The sequence below is a fragment of the Gossypium raimondii genome, chromosome 7 (assembly GCF_025698545.1).
Source record: "Gossypium raimondii isolate GPD5lz chromosome 7, ASM2569854v1, whole genome shotgun sequence".
In the NCBI taxonomy this organism is placed as follows: Eukaryota; Viridiplantae; Streptophyta; class Magnoliopsida; order Malvales; family Malvaceae; genus Gossypium; species Gossypium raimondii.
This window is the reverse complement of record NC_068571.1, coordinates 47,603,594-47,619,303: the sequence shown is the minus strand read 5'-3', so window position 1 is coordinate 47,619,303 and position 15,710 is coordinate 47,603,594. Positions and strand designations below refer to the sequence as shown.

The 15,710-nt window shown below is 32.2% G+C and overlaps 2 protein-coding genes across 4 annotated transcripts; both read right to left on the bottom strand.

The window, feature by feature from the left end:
• Positions 1-2,782: 2,782 nt before the first annotated feature.
• Positions 2,783-3,550, bottom strand: LOC105770409 (putative calcium-binding protein CML19). Its single transcript, XM_012591607.2, has one exon. The coding sequence runs from the start codon at positions 3,372-3,374 to the stop codon at positions 2,949-2,951; it is 426 nt and encodes a 141-aa protein (XP_012447061.1). The 5' UTR covers positions 3,375-3,550; the 3' UTR covers positions 2,783-2,948.
• Positions 3,551-6,827: 3,277 nt separating this feature from the next.
• LOC105786301 (ribonuclease J) lies at positions 6,828-15,710 on the bottom strand. Of its 3 annotated transcripts, none has more exons than XM_052633511.1 (18): positions 15,379-15,710; positions 14,762-14,990; positions 14,376-14,499; positions 12,739-12,816; positions 12,202-12,393; positions 12,041-12,118; positions 11,391-11,573; positions 11,191-11,271; positions 10,765-10,830; positions 10,591-10,683; positions 10,237-10,362; positions 9,669-9,782; positions 9,473-9,568; positions 9,302-9,399; positions 8,773-9,221; positions 8,114-8,580; positions 7,217-7,395; positions 6,828-7,110 (listed from the first exon to the last, which is right to left on the bottom strand). In XM_052633511.1, exons 1-17 carry the CDS (start codon positions 15,482-15,484, stop codon positions 7,300-7,302), a joined length of 2,676 nt encoding a protein of 891 aa, XP_052489471.1. In that variant the 5' UTR covers positions 15,485-15,710; the 3' UTR covers positions 6,828-7,110; positions 7,217-7,299. The 3 variants fall into 3 exon arrangements, with proteins under 3 accessions (XP_052489471.1, XP_052489472.1, XP_052489473.1); XM_052633512.1 differs by having other exon boundaries at positions 12,739-12,795; XM_052633513.1 differs by lacking the exon at positions 14,376-14,499 and adding an exon at positions 13,535-13,658 and having other exon boundaries at positions 12,739-12,795.

Below are 15,710 nucleotides of genomic sequence, written 5' to 3'. Positions count from 1 at the left end.
GGGTTAATAAAATAACTGTTTCATCGTTTCATCTTGGGTTTTCGTATAGTGTATTTTAGTTTTATTTGTAATTTGTAATTTTGGTGTTTTTAGTATTTGAACTTGTATTTTTTGTCAAATCACATCTAAATAGATAGACTTGGATTGTTACATCAATATTTAATTAATTTTTATTTTAAAATTTTAAAATAATTTTATTTCTGAATTTTTTAAAGGCAAGCTCTATGACCCAATACTTTGCGACAAATTTTCATTCATGAAGATAATAACTAAAGAAAGTAAATTATTAAAGTAAAATATTTTGAACACTAATATATAAAAATTAGGGTGGTCAGCGGTGTACGTATTGTTTTCTACTATAATTGGTACGTATAGTTATTTTGGTGTATCATTTTAGATTTATTAATATTTTAAAAATATTTAATAGTTATAGATATTTATAAAATCAATATTTAATAAATTTTAAATATAAAATATTTATAAATTATATAAAATATTCATTAATGAACATCACAAATAGAAATTTTGTGATGTCATTAATAAAAAGAAAGAGTTGAAGGTGGGATTTATTGAATAAAAGAAGTTGAAGGATGAGTGAGGATTTTTCTTTGATAATCGTGTGAGTTTTTACTATATTTTAAATTTGAGAGTATGTTAGAGAATTTCTTTTAAATGCTAAAGTTTACTTTCTAATGTAATTTTTATTGGTCAATACATTCTAATTAAATTTTTAGCTTAAAAGTAAATAGTTAAGAATTTTATAATTTTTAATATTGTTCACGCATCAATTGATGTATCATATCTTAGTTTATGTGGTTGGAATTTTCATTGATGCGGAAAAGGATGTTGCTTGTTTTGCTTTAGCATTGAAATAGAATGCACTAATTGATGCATAATATTTTGACTATGTGATTGGAATTTTCGTTAGTGCAAAAAAAATATTACTTATTTGCTTTACCATTAGAACAATATTTATTGATCAATACAGTTGGAATCGATGTAGAATTGACCACCTTAATAAATATACATAAATTTCGAACAATATGCACTGATTAATACAATTGGAATCGATGCAGAACTGACCACCTTGATAAACATACATAAATTTCCTGTTTTCTGAGTTTATATTAATGTAAACTGCAGTTATAAACGGCACCTGACATTGTGCAATGGAGGGACAATAGGGAGCTCTAGGGTAAGGCCATTTTTGGTAAGGTAATGGTATGGTTTTACCCGAGGCAGTCAGCATTGGTGTATTATTTCCCGTTCATCAATATTTTTTAAATATTGTAAATATTATGTACATATATATCTGAATTATATATATCGGTATGAAATTATTAATTTTAGAATTATTAGTTAATTAAATGATTATTTTTATTTTAAATGTAATTACCAAAAGGCTTAATATAACATTTGGTATCTGAGCTTGACATTTTCTAATTTGGTACCTAGTACCTAAATTTATTAAATGTTATATAAATTATGTAAAATACTAACCGTGTTGAATTTTTTATTATTATGCTGTAAAAATATTGTCAATATTAGAGGAAATTCATGTTAAAAAATAGATATTGAGTTCGCTTAACAAATTAATATTAAATAAGAAAAATATTTTGAAACCCCAATTTAAAGAAATTCATTATTTTCAATTAATAAAATAAATAAATAAATAAAACTAAAAGTAATTGAACATATAAAATACAAAAATATCATATCATCTATCACATGTCGGTCATACATTAATTATTTTTGCTACCTCATAAAAACATTTTTAGTATATTGGAGTAATTTGTAAAATATTTGACAAGTACCAAATCGAACAAAAAAAGGTAACAAATTAGGAAAAGAGTAAAGTTTAGGTACCAAATTGAACCTCCAAAAGATTAAGTATCAACTTAAGAAAAATTGTGAAGTTTAGGTACTAAATTAAAAAAAGTGTCAAAATTTAAGCACCAAATGTTATATTAAGCCTTATAAAAAGAAAATAATTAAGATGAAAACATTAAAATTTTGTATAAGTACGACCAATATTAACATTAAAATGGAAACTAGAATATATTGTTTCAGTTTACTTCGAGATAAAATATTCCAATCGAATGGATGTTATCAATAGAAAATTGACTGACTTGATTTTACCTGTTCAATATATAGTTTTTATAATAAAATTACATAAATTATTATAATGCTTATAATATTTTACATAATGTTATAATAATTCATTGGTAAACTATAAAAGTCTCTTAACTATCTTCTAGATTGTATTTTGGTCATTCCACTATAAAATAAGTAAATCGGTAATAAGTTTAACTAATAAACATTGAGGGACAAAATGTAATAAATTAATAGGGTTTATAATCATATGATATTTTTATGGTTTAATGAGGAAATTGAAAATTTACTCAAATATAACTGTAGTTGTAGTTATATATGGTCGATTCATGAAAAAAAATTAAAAACGCATTAAAATTGAAAAGCAATGATATTTCAGTTTTACTCAAAGACTCAAATATAATACAAATAAAAGAATGAATAATTTAATTAAATTCAACATATTTAACTGATAAAACAACCATAAATAATTACAAAAAGAATGCTAAATCCCAAACAACAAATCAATCCATCAATTAAATACAAATGAAAGTGGGAAAATTTTTTAAAGTGTTGTCTGTTAAGTGATTGATTAAACTCTCGAATAGAGATATCGTTCTCGGGGTATCTATGATTGGTTTTGGCCACGGGTTTTGTCCCCCTACTCCAAATAAAGTCCCAATGGAGGCGCTTTCAAAAACTCAGTGATCCTATTAGGGCTGTACTTAGAATCGAGAAATAAAACATGGAACTAAAACCGAGCATAAACACCTCGAGTACAATGCTTCCACTAACTGAAAATCCGTTGGACTGTTGGACAGACGACACTTCAAAAACTTATTCTCAACCAAAATTAATCACTGCATCATAACTCTAAATTCCTCAAAACTAAGAACACCATCGCCATTAAGATCAAATTTTTTAATCATAACTTTACATTCATCAATAGACTTCAATTCCCCAAGTTTACTAAGCATTCTTTTAAGTCCTTGAGCTGTAATAAACCCATTTCCATCAACATCATACATCCCAAAAGCTTCCTTCAAATCCTTTAATTTTTCTTCTTCATTTCCTTCTTCCATTAAAGCTATTAAATCCTCTAAATCCAATAATCCATCGCCATTAGAATCCAATGCTTCCACTGCAACTTTTGCTTCGTTAAACAATAGATTTTCACCCATTTGGTTTAATCTATGGATTAATTCTGATGCTGAGATTTTACCATCTCCATCTTTGTCGAAATAACGAAGAACACGTTCGTATTCTTTGATTTTAATCTTCATGGTTTTACAATGGAAAGAAAGGGAAAAAAAAAGGGTTTTAATTGTTTTTGGAAGGAAGGAAAATTTTAGAGATTATTCAATGTGTAATTCTCTTGTTTTCTTTTCCTGTTCGGAAGGAGGGAAAGTTTTTGAACAAGAAAAAGAAAAGGAGATATATGGGAAAGTTTTCGGGGGATCGATTATGTTGGATTTGCAGATATGGGTAGTCGAAAACAAGTTTATATATACAGAAGACATTGACGAAATTGCCAGGAATTTTCAAAAAGGTTAAAATATGCTTTTTTGAGTCCCTGTATTTTAATAAAATTTGAGATTTAATTCTTATACTTAAAAAAGTTAAAAATTAAGTTGGTCTAAAAATCTTAGCGCAATCATTAACATTTTTAGTATTTCCGGTCAAAATTTATCAACATGGCATGTTGGTTAAGACGTTTTGATATTATGTGATATATAATTAATGGAAAATACACACGTTAAACTAATAAATTTTTACAGAAACTATCAACGACAATGATTATTGGGCTGAGATTTTTTAATTGAAAAAGTAGGATTGGGTTTTAACTTTTAAGGTACAGGGACTAAATATCAAATTCTATAGAAGTACATGGAGTAATAACATATTTTAACCTAAAATACGCTACAAGTCCATGCGCTCTTGAACATTTAGAATTTAGTCCTTTTACTTTTGAATTTAAAATTTAGGTCCAATGTTAATATTATTAAAATTATCTTGCTAAATTTGTTGTTGTGACATTTTAAAATTTAAAAAAAACTCACTTGATTACCATGTAATCAATAAAATGATGCTGTAATAGACATGAATTTTTAATAATGTAAACACTATACTTACATATTTAAATCCAAAGAATAAAAGAATTGAATTATTAAAATTAAAAATAGAGGGACTAAATTCTGAATTTATGAAGATTTTGAATATATTTTAACCCTTCCAAGACATCAAGAATAAGTATTCAAAAGAAAGAACATCTGGAAGGACGAAATAGAAATCTTATGATAAATTGACCAAATAATATACATGTTTCGAATGAGTTATTTAATAACTATAATTAACGGTCAAAACGAACTTCCCGGCCAAAAAATGCTCGTTCATGTCTTTTTTACGTCAATGAAGATGTTCTTATAGTTTGAATTTCTCTTATTCTCTAATTTTTTTTTTGGATGAAAAAAAAAATCATATTACCTCATCGGTAGAATCGAGATTAGAAATTAACAAGGTTGTTGGAAAAGGATTAGATCGAGAATTAATCAGGACATTAATCTGGAGAAAGAGGTTGAATCGGTTGTGTACCAGGCTAAAATTTGGATTAACTAGGATTTGATCTAGGTTTTTCTATTTTTTATTTTATAAGTTTTTTAAATAATTTATTTAATCAAACTGGTCGAAGTGAAAATCAGTGACATAACCAGTTCAGTTACAAAAACATTAAAAATTAGTTGGCCTCTAATCAGTGGTAGAGCCAAGGGGTAGGCAGGGGCCCCGGGCCCTTTAAAATGAAATTTTTTTCATTTAGGCGATTTATAATTTATAAAATTTTAAATTAGTAATGGTAAAATTGTAGTTTGACCCCCCCAAAAAATAATAAAAATTTGATTTAATCCTTTAAAAAGTATAAAGATCTAGTCTATTAAAATGATGAAATTACTTTTTTACTATCGTAAAAAAATACAATTTAATTCCAACCCCAAAAGAAATTTTCTGGCTCCACCACCGTCTAATTATTTGACTTTGGTTTCACATGTTTTTTAAGTTATAAATCAAGATCTAAGAAGCTTTCCAAGGAAGGCAAATTGGGTTCAAAAGACAAATGTGAGCTAAGAGTGCTATAAAATAGGAAATTTTAACTTTAGTCCCTTCAAAATTTATAAAATTTAAAATTAATACAATGATGAAATTGCATTTTAATTTTCATAAAAATATATAATTTCACCTTGCTACCCAGAATTTTTAGCTTTGCCCCTTGATTGTGCTATAAAATAATTCTCCAATTATAAAGAGATTAAGGATGTAAAGAGCTTCGAGGATTTAGCTACATCCCCTAGAGGATTTGTGCTAATCCAATTCAATAAGAACCAATTTGGGAAGTAACACAATTGCATTCTTTATAAAATTTTTCAACATTACTTATCTTTCCACGTAGCTAGGGGCCCTAAAATGAAAAGTTTTTCATTTAGGTAAATTAATAAAGATAAAATTGTACTTTGTCTCCCTAAAAATGATTTAATCTTTTAAAATTATAAAGATATGGACTATTAAAATGACGGAATTATATTTTTACTATCGTAAAATTATAATTTAATTTCGACTTCACCCTACTCTTCAATAAGTAGCAAAATATGGTTAAATATTTAAATTCCCACATCCTCTCACATTTTATTAAAAACTTTTTATATATGAAATTAAAAATATCAATAAGACCTAATTTTTAATTGAACTTCTAGATATGTGGGAATAAAAAAGTCGTTTTAGATAAGAGAAGTAGCATGTATTTTGGTTGGTTGAAGGAAGTTTCATCATGTGAACTATATAATTAATCACTTAATTGGCAAACCTTTATCCTTTAATTTTAATGGCGGCTTTATTTAATTATATAAATATATATTGACGATAATGAATGGTTCCCAATTTTATAGGAGAGACCATCCCAAATAAACTAATAAATGACATCCCACCCAAAAAAAAAAAAAACCCTTTTAATTATAGTTAGCATTTTTCTCATTATAATTTTTTTTATTTTTGGAGGTTTCTTTAATTTATTTTATGGTTTATGAAGATGATTATTATTTTATATTAATTTACTTTTAAGTTTCAAACATGTGTTGTCCTCCCAAAAATATAACGCGAGGTGACTCCAAAAATTTAGCAAAAGTCTTGACCCTAAAAATGAAAAGATATAGTCTCTTTAAAAGTTATAAAATATATGATAAAATTATTATTTAATCTTTTCAAAAATGTAAAATTATTAGCTAATATAATGATAATAATTCTCACAAATTTATATTTCAACTCTGACCAAAAGAGATTATGGCCTAACCTATTTACTATCACACTCAAGTTAATGAATTTTACGTATTTATATAATCTTATTTAATAAGTTTTGACGTAATAGATTTACATTTTATATTCGTATCACCGTTCACATCATTATTTGTTATTTTTATTCTCTAAAACTAAAGATTTAATATAAAATCCTTCCAAGGAAGATGGAGGGAAAGGAAGTCCAATAAGAAAAGGAATGAATTATTTTTACTTTTAATTATTTTTTAAAAACCGAGTAGCCTCCTTTTTTCTCTCATTCCAATCAGATCCATTAGGCAGAAGTAAACCAATACACCAATTTGAAAATGAAATTGATTTCTTATTTAATTATGTCTAATTATACATACATTAGTTCCAAGTTGGAACACGCATACAAAACACATAGACAGCCGAAAGAAAAAGGGAAAAGATATGTCATTTTACTCAAATTCAATTAGAATCATCATAAGGTACAAAAATTAATTTCTTCAAATGTATGATGGGGGCATAAGAAATATATAAAAGAAAACAACCCCATTGCTGTAAATTCCAAAAAAAGTAACCCCAAGTGGCCCATATAACTTGTAATTTACATAAGTTTCTAATGCTACAAAATCATTTCGCCATTGGTGGCCCCTATGATATCTTTGATTTGTCCCATTTTGCCATATCCATCATGAACACATGAACATGCTATGGCTGCAAAATCAAAACCCCATATCTTAATTTTCCATCATTCCCACTTTCACCATTGAATTGCAATGCAAATGATAAAAATAAATGGCAGAACAATAACAAACCCCACCATGAAATATGAACCTTGTCATTTGCCTAAGCTGTATTTGTAAAATTCCATGTTTACCTCCTCCAAATCCAATGATTTAATCATTATGTAGCTGCTGCCTCAAAATCATCAGATAAAATTTTATTCATTTCCTCAAAATAGGGCCAATCTTTATGGCTTTTCTTCTCACTCCTGATTTCCTGTTAAATATATGCCAATAGTTGTCAATAAGCAACATTAATAAAGAGCACTGCTTTCAGAACCAGACCAGACAGGCTAGTATGACTGGGAACCAGTTGAACCAGGCTAAAAACGATTGAACCGATTTTATCTATTTTTTAATATTTTTATGATCTTTTAAATAATCTATTCAACCAAACTGGGCAAACCAGTCAAACCAGGAACCGGTGGTATGACCAGTTCAACCACCAGTCCAGTTCTGAAAATCTTGGTTAAGAGGGAAACAAATTGAAAGTTATTGCCCTAATCTAGAACTAGGGCCGAGCAAAAAAAAATGGGAAAAACGAAAACCAATTTAAACCAGACCGAACAGTTATCACCCCCATAACGAACATTCTTGGTCAAGGACAAGACCCTAAAACTAGTACTAGTAATGAAGGGTATAAGCTAAGTAGGTAACAAGATGTAATTCTTATTGTTTAATCCACTTAAAGCATTGCTACCAAGCACCCGGATCTCGAATTTCATTTTGATGTAATCATTTCCTCATTCTGCCATTCTTGGCTTAAATAGTTTAAGTTCTTAAGTGTGGCGGTGAAGCTAGCAGGGTCAAAGTGAATGTTATGAACCTAAAGCCAGATGAAATATTTCAGATCCTTAAGCATTCTATCCCGGAATAAATATAGTGATATATATAACCTGTAGTTCGGTGAAATACACTGAAGAGAAAGAACATACCTCATATTTCTGAACCAGAGATGCCCATCTGGATTTACACTGCACAGGGCTTCGACTAATTCCATCAGCCAACAGGCTAGCAGATATTTCTTCCCAAAGGGCCATTCTCCCTTTCAAAACCTGAAATCGGCTATGTAATTCCCCCCGCATTTTAATTAGCTTCTTGACCTCTTCAGATGTCCATTTGTTCCGTTTGGCAGGCTTTGACGACTTCAGTTGAGAGCTGAGCAGTTCTGAGACATCTCCACTGCTTGTGGCATCATCACTCTTAAGTTCTGACTTATGTTCCTCTATTGGGATAAACCCATTGTTATCATTTTCCAAATTGTCAATAGGTGAAGATGATTTGATGAATGGTTTCCAGAATTCATCAGAATCCTCAGTACTGCGTGTATGCCTTTCTGCATGGTCAGGACTTGAACTAGTGGTCACTTCCTCGGGTAAGAACGTTTCAACATCATTGCCAACTGCATGAAGAAATCGTTAAGAAGAGAACAGACCACATCAATTACAGTGGTGCTTTAATAGCAAAATAAACATCAACGGATTACCAAATATATACACACATATATGGTACCTATGCACAGATATCATGCAATAGACACTTGCATGAAACAGAGAGAATTTAAGGGGAATCAAACAAGAGGACATGGACCAACCTATCAAATTTTGTTCTGAAGTATTCTCTATATGCAGATTACTGTCATTTTCTGCTTTTATCTTGTTTGGTTCTCTCCTTTTTGGATGTCCATCCATTACTTTTCTCACTGCCGGTATCCCAAAACCAACATTGGAGTTGCCAGATAGCTTTTCATTTAGCTCATCAGAGAGAACTCCTGCAGGGTTCTCCAATGCAATCGCAATGACTTCAGGCCTCTTACCACTGTACTTCCTTACCATCTTCCTCAATACCTCAGAAACAGTTCTTTCCATGTGAGCTAGGGGGCAATTCACAGGACAGCTCGACAGTGCAGCATGAGCAGCTTTATGGAGTGCATCTAAAAGCTTGCCCTTGTCTAGCCATAAGCAGCGTGTAGTGATTCTTATCTTCCCTTTTAAGCTATTCTCAATTATGCCATCAATCTTTTGGGGGCGTAAAATTTCCATGCTGCACAAGGGATAATATTAACACACATGAGACAAATACAAAACATATCAACCTCATTTCAGCATAAAAAATTTACCTACCTGACCACTATAATGCCATCAGATGCAATTCTTAGTCTCTCATCAATACAAAGTTCAGTTGATGTGCCAAATGCCTTATCACCATCACTGTACATTAACTGCAATTTAAGATTAAATTCATGAATATCCTTCCCAAGGGAACTAAAGCCATTAGACAGAACTAAAGCCAACCTGTAAATTCTCCTTCCCAAGGGAACTAAAGCCATTAGACAGAACTTTTCTATTCCTCAAATGAGAAACCCCAAGCATCTCTCCATTCTTTATAACCTGATAAAACAATAAGAATTTATTACAATTTTCACCAAAAAACATTTGAATTATAATAATCCTTAACTAGATAATAGTATAAAAATAAATAGTGACTTACAGTGGTGTGTCGAACGCCGGTTGATTTCCCAAGTAGCTCATGCTCTTTCAAGAACACGAGCTCTCCATGTATAGGTAAAAAATGCTGCGGCTTCACAATTTTAAGTACTTCCTCCTTCAAAATAAAATCCCCATTGAAATAGAGTAATTACATACAAGTCAGAACAAATGGAGAAAAAGAATATCACAATCAAAATCTGCTTATCTGATTATGTCAACTCAAATCACATCCATAGGTCATCCAATCATGTCCTGGTTTTTCATTTTTTAAATCAGAAAAAAATTCTTAATGGACCCCCTTTATTGCTCTTACTGAAGTTAGAAAATAATTTCATTTTTACAAACAAGCTCCTACCCCCCCCCCCTTCCCCAACAAATATAAGTTCATGTTACATTCCACAAGAGGTCCCATAAATGTAAGCACCATGAAGGTCTCAACAATGCATAATATGCTATCCTGAATTTTAACAGTTGCGTTGTTTCCTTATCCTTTTGTGTTCTTATTCACAAGAAACAAGATAGCAACCAAGAAATTTTTAGAATGAAATAAACAATATTAAGGTTCTTACCAGCTCTCCACGATAGCCATGACCAGAAGTGTGTAGCCCCTCATTCCTACCCATCACTATAGTTGATCCAATCTCTGATATACGGTTTAGCATCTTCATTACCCGAGATTCATTACCAGGGATTACCTGATATTTAAGTACAAAATCGACATCTTAACAGTTCAATAACTTTTGGGTAAAGATAAAACACTCTCTACCATAAATGATAATCAAATAGCAAACCTATCCCCTAATACAAGATGGGCAGGTCATGGTTGACCAATAGAGAATAATAAAGATTGTTTGCTGCTTTTCATTTTCAATTAGCAAACATTCACGGTTAGACACAAAATACATATCATACACTATCATTACCTTAGCTGAATAGAGAATCACATCTTCCTTGTTCAGTTTGAAAGAATGACTACTTCCATAGGATGCAAGATTCAAGGCTGCCCGTGGCTCTGCCTGACATAGTAAAGAGCAGTCACAAGTCAGCTTAATGGTCAGCTGAAAGAATTGTCTTTGGTGTTATAGAAATCAACTCACTTGGGATCCAGTTGTGACAATTATTAAATCCTTCGGAGCATAGGCATCAATATCTTCTGCTTTCACCTAAATCATATGGAAAGAACAGAGAAGAAATTATTCAAGATAAAAATAGTTTTTCAAGCTAGCTTATAGGGAGAATAACAAATGAAAACAAAATGTAGGCAGAAATCCAATTCAATCAGGGTAAAAGAAGAAATAGCACAAACATGGCTGAATAGACAAAAAAGATGTATTATGGGATAGTTTCTGTTTCAAGGTATGGTCCCAAAGTGCATGAACTAGCAAAAAGGTTACACTCTACCAAGAAATGGTCAAACTTAAAACTTAAAACTTAAAACTTAAAAGAAGAGTAAACCATTAGCTCTACCACAAAGAGACAACCACATAGAAAAGAAACAAGAGAAGTTTCAAACAAGTGAATACCAGAGTTGATGGATCAATTGGTGCTTTTCCATCCTTCCAAGCTGCATCTAGATAAGTCCTTAATGACATGCCAACAAATACCTAGTTGAAGGACCAACATGTCTAAGCTGTCAAAATTTATAATCTGTTGTCCAAGTTGACATCCATGTCATTCAGACAACTAGATTCACAAGATACCAGTGCAGTCAAACGATACATACCAGCTTTCTACCAGTTAAATCTGCAGCAGCTTTTACACTTCCAAGTCGGTGTATGTTTGATGCAAACTGGGTAGTAATAATCCTTCCTTTAGCATTTGATATATGCCTCAACAATGCATCTGCTACTACACGCTCACTAGTTGTCCTTCCGGGTGACAATACATTAGTAGAGTCACTCATCATCTGTAAATGACATGCATTAACTGAATTAGACATTCATCGCAACAGTTACAAAAGAATTACAAGCTCAATTCAGAACATAAGAATTGCAGAATACAAGGAACAAGACAAATCTTGACAATCTCTTATTTATGTTATGGATTAATTTATACAAAAGAGATGAGTAAAAAAGCCTAGGAAGCCAAAGAATACATAAGAAAGATAAGGTGTCAAGTGTTAGCTAACATTATTGAAAAAAAGTGCCAAAAATCGAGTGCTATCCTACAATTTCAGGACAATCATCTCGGCTGATCATAAAAGTTTGAGCAGACATGCCTCAATCATGAATCAGATAATTGAAATAATTATAGTTCACTTCTATGTCCCTTGTGAACATTTCACACACCCTCACTTCCATTCCCAAATAGTAACCCTTGCAAACTGCTCCATGAAATCATTCACAGAATAAACAATATATTCAGGAATGTTACCAGTGTTACTCCTTCCTTTGACAGATCCTCTAGAAACTGCCGGTCGAAAATATTCCCATCCAATGGTGATTCATCAATCTGTCATATAAGTTATAACAGCTAGAGTTACTGAAGGTTACAGTAACAAGGAAAGAACATGTACAGAGGAAAAAAAGAACCACCTTCCAGTCCCCAGTGTGAAGAATTGTACCATCAGCACAGCGAAGAACTAATCCACAACAGTCGGGAATAGAATGTGTCACCCTGAGAGGCTCTATTTCAAATGGCCCGGCCGTAAATCTCTTTCTCATTTTAAATACCTTAAGCCTAGATGGGACAAAAATCCCATTCTCCTTCAGACGCTTTTTGATCAGCTGTTGACAAGAATGCAAGTGTGTCACTAGTCCATTTTCAGCAAGAGATGATAAGATGAAATAGAAAATTGTCATGTTTTCACAGTCAATGATATGGACAGTAAAGAGGTCAAAAACACCTCAAAAATAGTAGGACGATTCTTATTATGACAAGGAAAACAACTTCCAAGAGCTACCAAGACAAATGTTCATAATTATTGAAAGGCATAAGACTTCTAAGGAGTAATTTTCATAATCTGTAACAGTCTTCATTATTATAGTAAGTTTTCAAAGAGTAGCATGTGGCACATATCATAAGCCTAGTGCATTTGTATTCTACATATTTTTTCTGACCATAGAAAGTACCTCCATGGTAAAGGATGAAGCATATATTGGAGTGTGAGGATCCAATGCTGGGATAACCTGCTCACATAGACAAGGAAACTAATAAAATAATGTTAACGAAAAAGAAAATGCAACATGAACACCATCTATACTGTAGTATCATCAACTGTAATAATAAAATTCTGAGAACAATTTACACTTGCTCAGTGGCAAAGAAATTCCAGAATAGGAATGTGATCAACCAGTATCATTTCTTGAGCAACAGCTTCTTTTGTTCTAGATTCACCCACAATTACTATTTCATAGGAAATAGCCAAGACAAGTTCATGGTAGCAAGAAATGATGAAACTAAAATAAGAAAAGATATGGTCCAGTCATTTCATCCTTTCTTTCACCACCCACCCAAAGCATTATCAGCTATAAAACAATCAACACAAACACATCAAATTCTTACAGAGAAATAATGATTCTCGTGGTAAGAACTAAGATGAAGGCAATAAGAGATGCACTCAGCCACAAAGATCACTATTATGCTGTGCACAAATACTAAGCTTCCTTGGCAACACTATAAAGTAGCAAATGGTGTAGTTCTAGAAGCAACTCCTGCATCAACAAACCAAGCTCCACCAACTAAACATAGCATCCCTAGAGCATAGGCAGCTTGAGGCAAAAATATAGGTTTCTCCAGCATATCATGCATCCTACTTCACCATAAAGAAAAGGCATAAGGAGTCTAGGTACCGTATTAGCAACTATTTAACAGGTGCTGAAAAGGAAAGCACAAAAGGCGTAACAAGCTTGACAGAAAAGTATTTACCCAAGGCAATGCACCAATGTGATCTTCATGGCCATGTGTTATCACTACTGCTTCAATTTTGTGGCTCCATTTCTTAATAAATGTTGTATCAGGTGTAATCTTTTGGACTCCAAGCTCATCATAGCTTAAATGACAATAAAATACATTGCAGTGTTAATATACTCAAAGAGAAGAACAGAAACTAAAAGTAGCCATATCTGAACCAGCACATTTGATATATATTTGCACAACTGAAAGATCAACCCCTTGGTCAAAATTATTGATCAACCAGTATCATTTCTTGAGCAACAGCTTCTTTTGTTCTAGATTCACCCACAATTACTATTTCATAGGAAATAGCCAAGACAAGTTCATGGTAGCAAGAAATGATGAAACTAAAATAAGAAAAGATATGGTCCAGTCATTTCATCCTTTCTTTCACCACCCACCCAAAGCATTATCAGCTATAAAACAATCAACACAAACACATCAAATTCTTACAGAGAAATAATGATTCTCGTGGTAAGAACTAAGATGAAGGCAATAAGAGATGCACTCAGCCACAAAGATCACTATTATGCTGTGCACAAATACTAAGCTTCCTTGGCAACACTATAAAGTAGCAAATGGTGTAGTTCTAGAAGCAACTCCTGCATCAACAAACCAAGCTCCACCAACTAAACATAGCATCCCTAGAGCATAGGCAGCTTGAGGCAAAATATAGGTTTCTCCAGCATATCATGCATCCTACTTCACCATAAAGAAAAGGCATAAGGAGTCTAGGTACCGATTAGCAACTATTTAACAGGTGCTGAAAAGGAAAGCACAAAAGGCGTAACAAGCTTGACAGAAAAGTATTTACCCAAGGCAATGCACCAATGTGATCTTCATGGCCATGTGTTATCACTACTGCTTCAATTTTGTGGCTCCATTTCTTAATAAATGTTGTATCAGGTGTAATCTTTTGGACTCCAAGCTCATCATAGCTTAAATGACAATAAAATACATTGCAGTGTTAATATACTCAAAGAGAAGAACAGAAACTAAAAGTAGCCATATCTGAACCAGCACATTTGATATATATTTGCACAACTGAAAGATCAACCCCCTTGGTCAAAATTAGACTGTCCTCTGATATTTGGAAAATTTTTCAAGAATCAAAAGAACTTAGAATACAGGAACTAATTTTCTCTAGTATAAGCATAAATTTAATGTAATACTAATTAGGCCAAAATCTTCAAGACTTACTCTGGAAACATCACACCAGCATCAATTAGAATATAGCGATCATAATTACCAACAAGCATGCAATTCATTCCAATTTCACCCAAACCACCAATTGGAAGAACCCGAAGAGGTGGTCCAGCAGTCCCTTCATAGAACTGCTCCATCTTGCGTTGGACAGAGTCTTCCATACTTTTTCTAGCCCCATCCAATCTTCCTGAACTTCTACGCGGTACGTTAGTTCTTCGTGTACCTAACACAACAAAACCAGTTAAACAACCATCATTATATCACTTGGTGATAGCATTAAAAGCATGGGACAAGGTAACAATCTCAATAAACTACTTATCCAATGGAAGAGGCAGTAGTTATTTCTCTATCCTTCGTTTCTATACCTATACAAAGAATCATCCAATCAACTTCAAATCCCTCCATTTCTCCTTATTTCATAATTTAAAACATCAGCAAAAACCAGTCTAAACAACCCCCCTTCAGCTTAAAACAAACAAAAAACAGAAAAGCTTCATAATCTCGTTCATACTTCACTTCCTCGGCAATCAAACAGAATTCTAAAACAATATAAAAGACTATATAGATGTAATGCATAGAGGCCAAGTAAATACAAAAACAGAAAAGGGTACCTATAGGAGTAGTGGAGCCGACGAAGCAAGAAAAGAGACGCTTTCTTGGGGTTGGCCGGCGAGAGAGTATGTACGGACAAAGAGAGAGAGCAGTGGAAGCAGCCATTTTCGTTTGGGGGGTGGGGGTTGAGTGGCGTGAAAGTAAGTGATAAACCTCCCTAAAACCCAAATCGAATCTGGTGTATCTTAGGTTACGAAAACAATGGAGAGCTAAAACCCTAAAGATTTTTGCATTTTTATGAAGAAAGGGTTTAAGGGGAGAGATGATTGAGAAGCTGGATATTGAGTGAACTGAGTTTGAGTGAGTGAAACTCAGTAGATTTTTGTAAGGG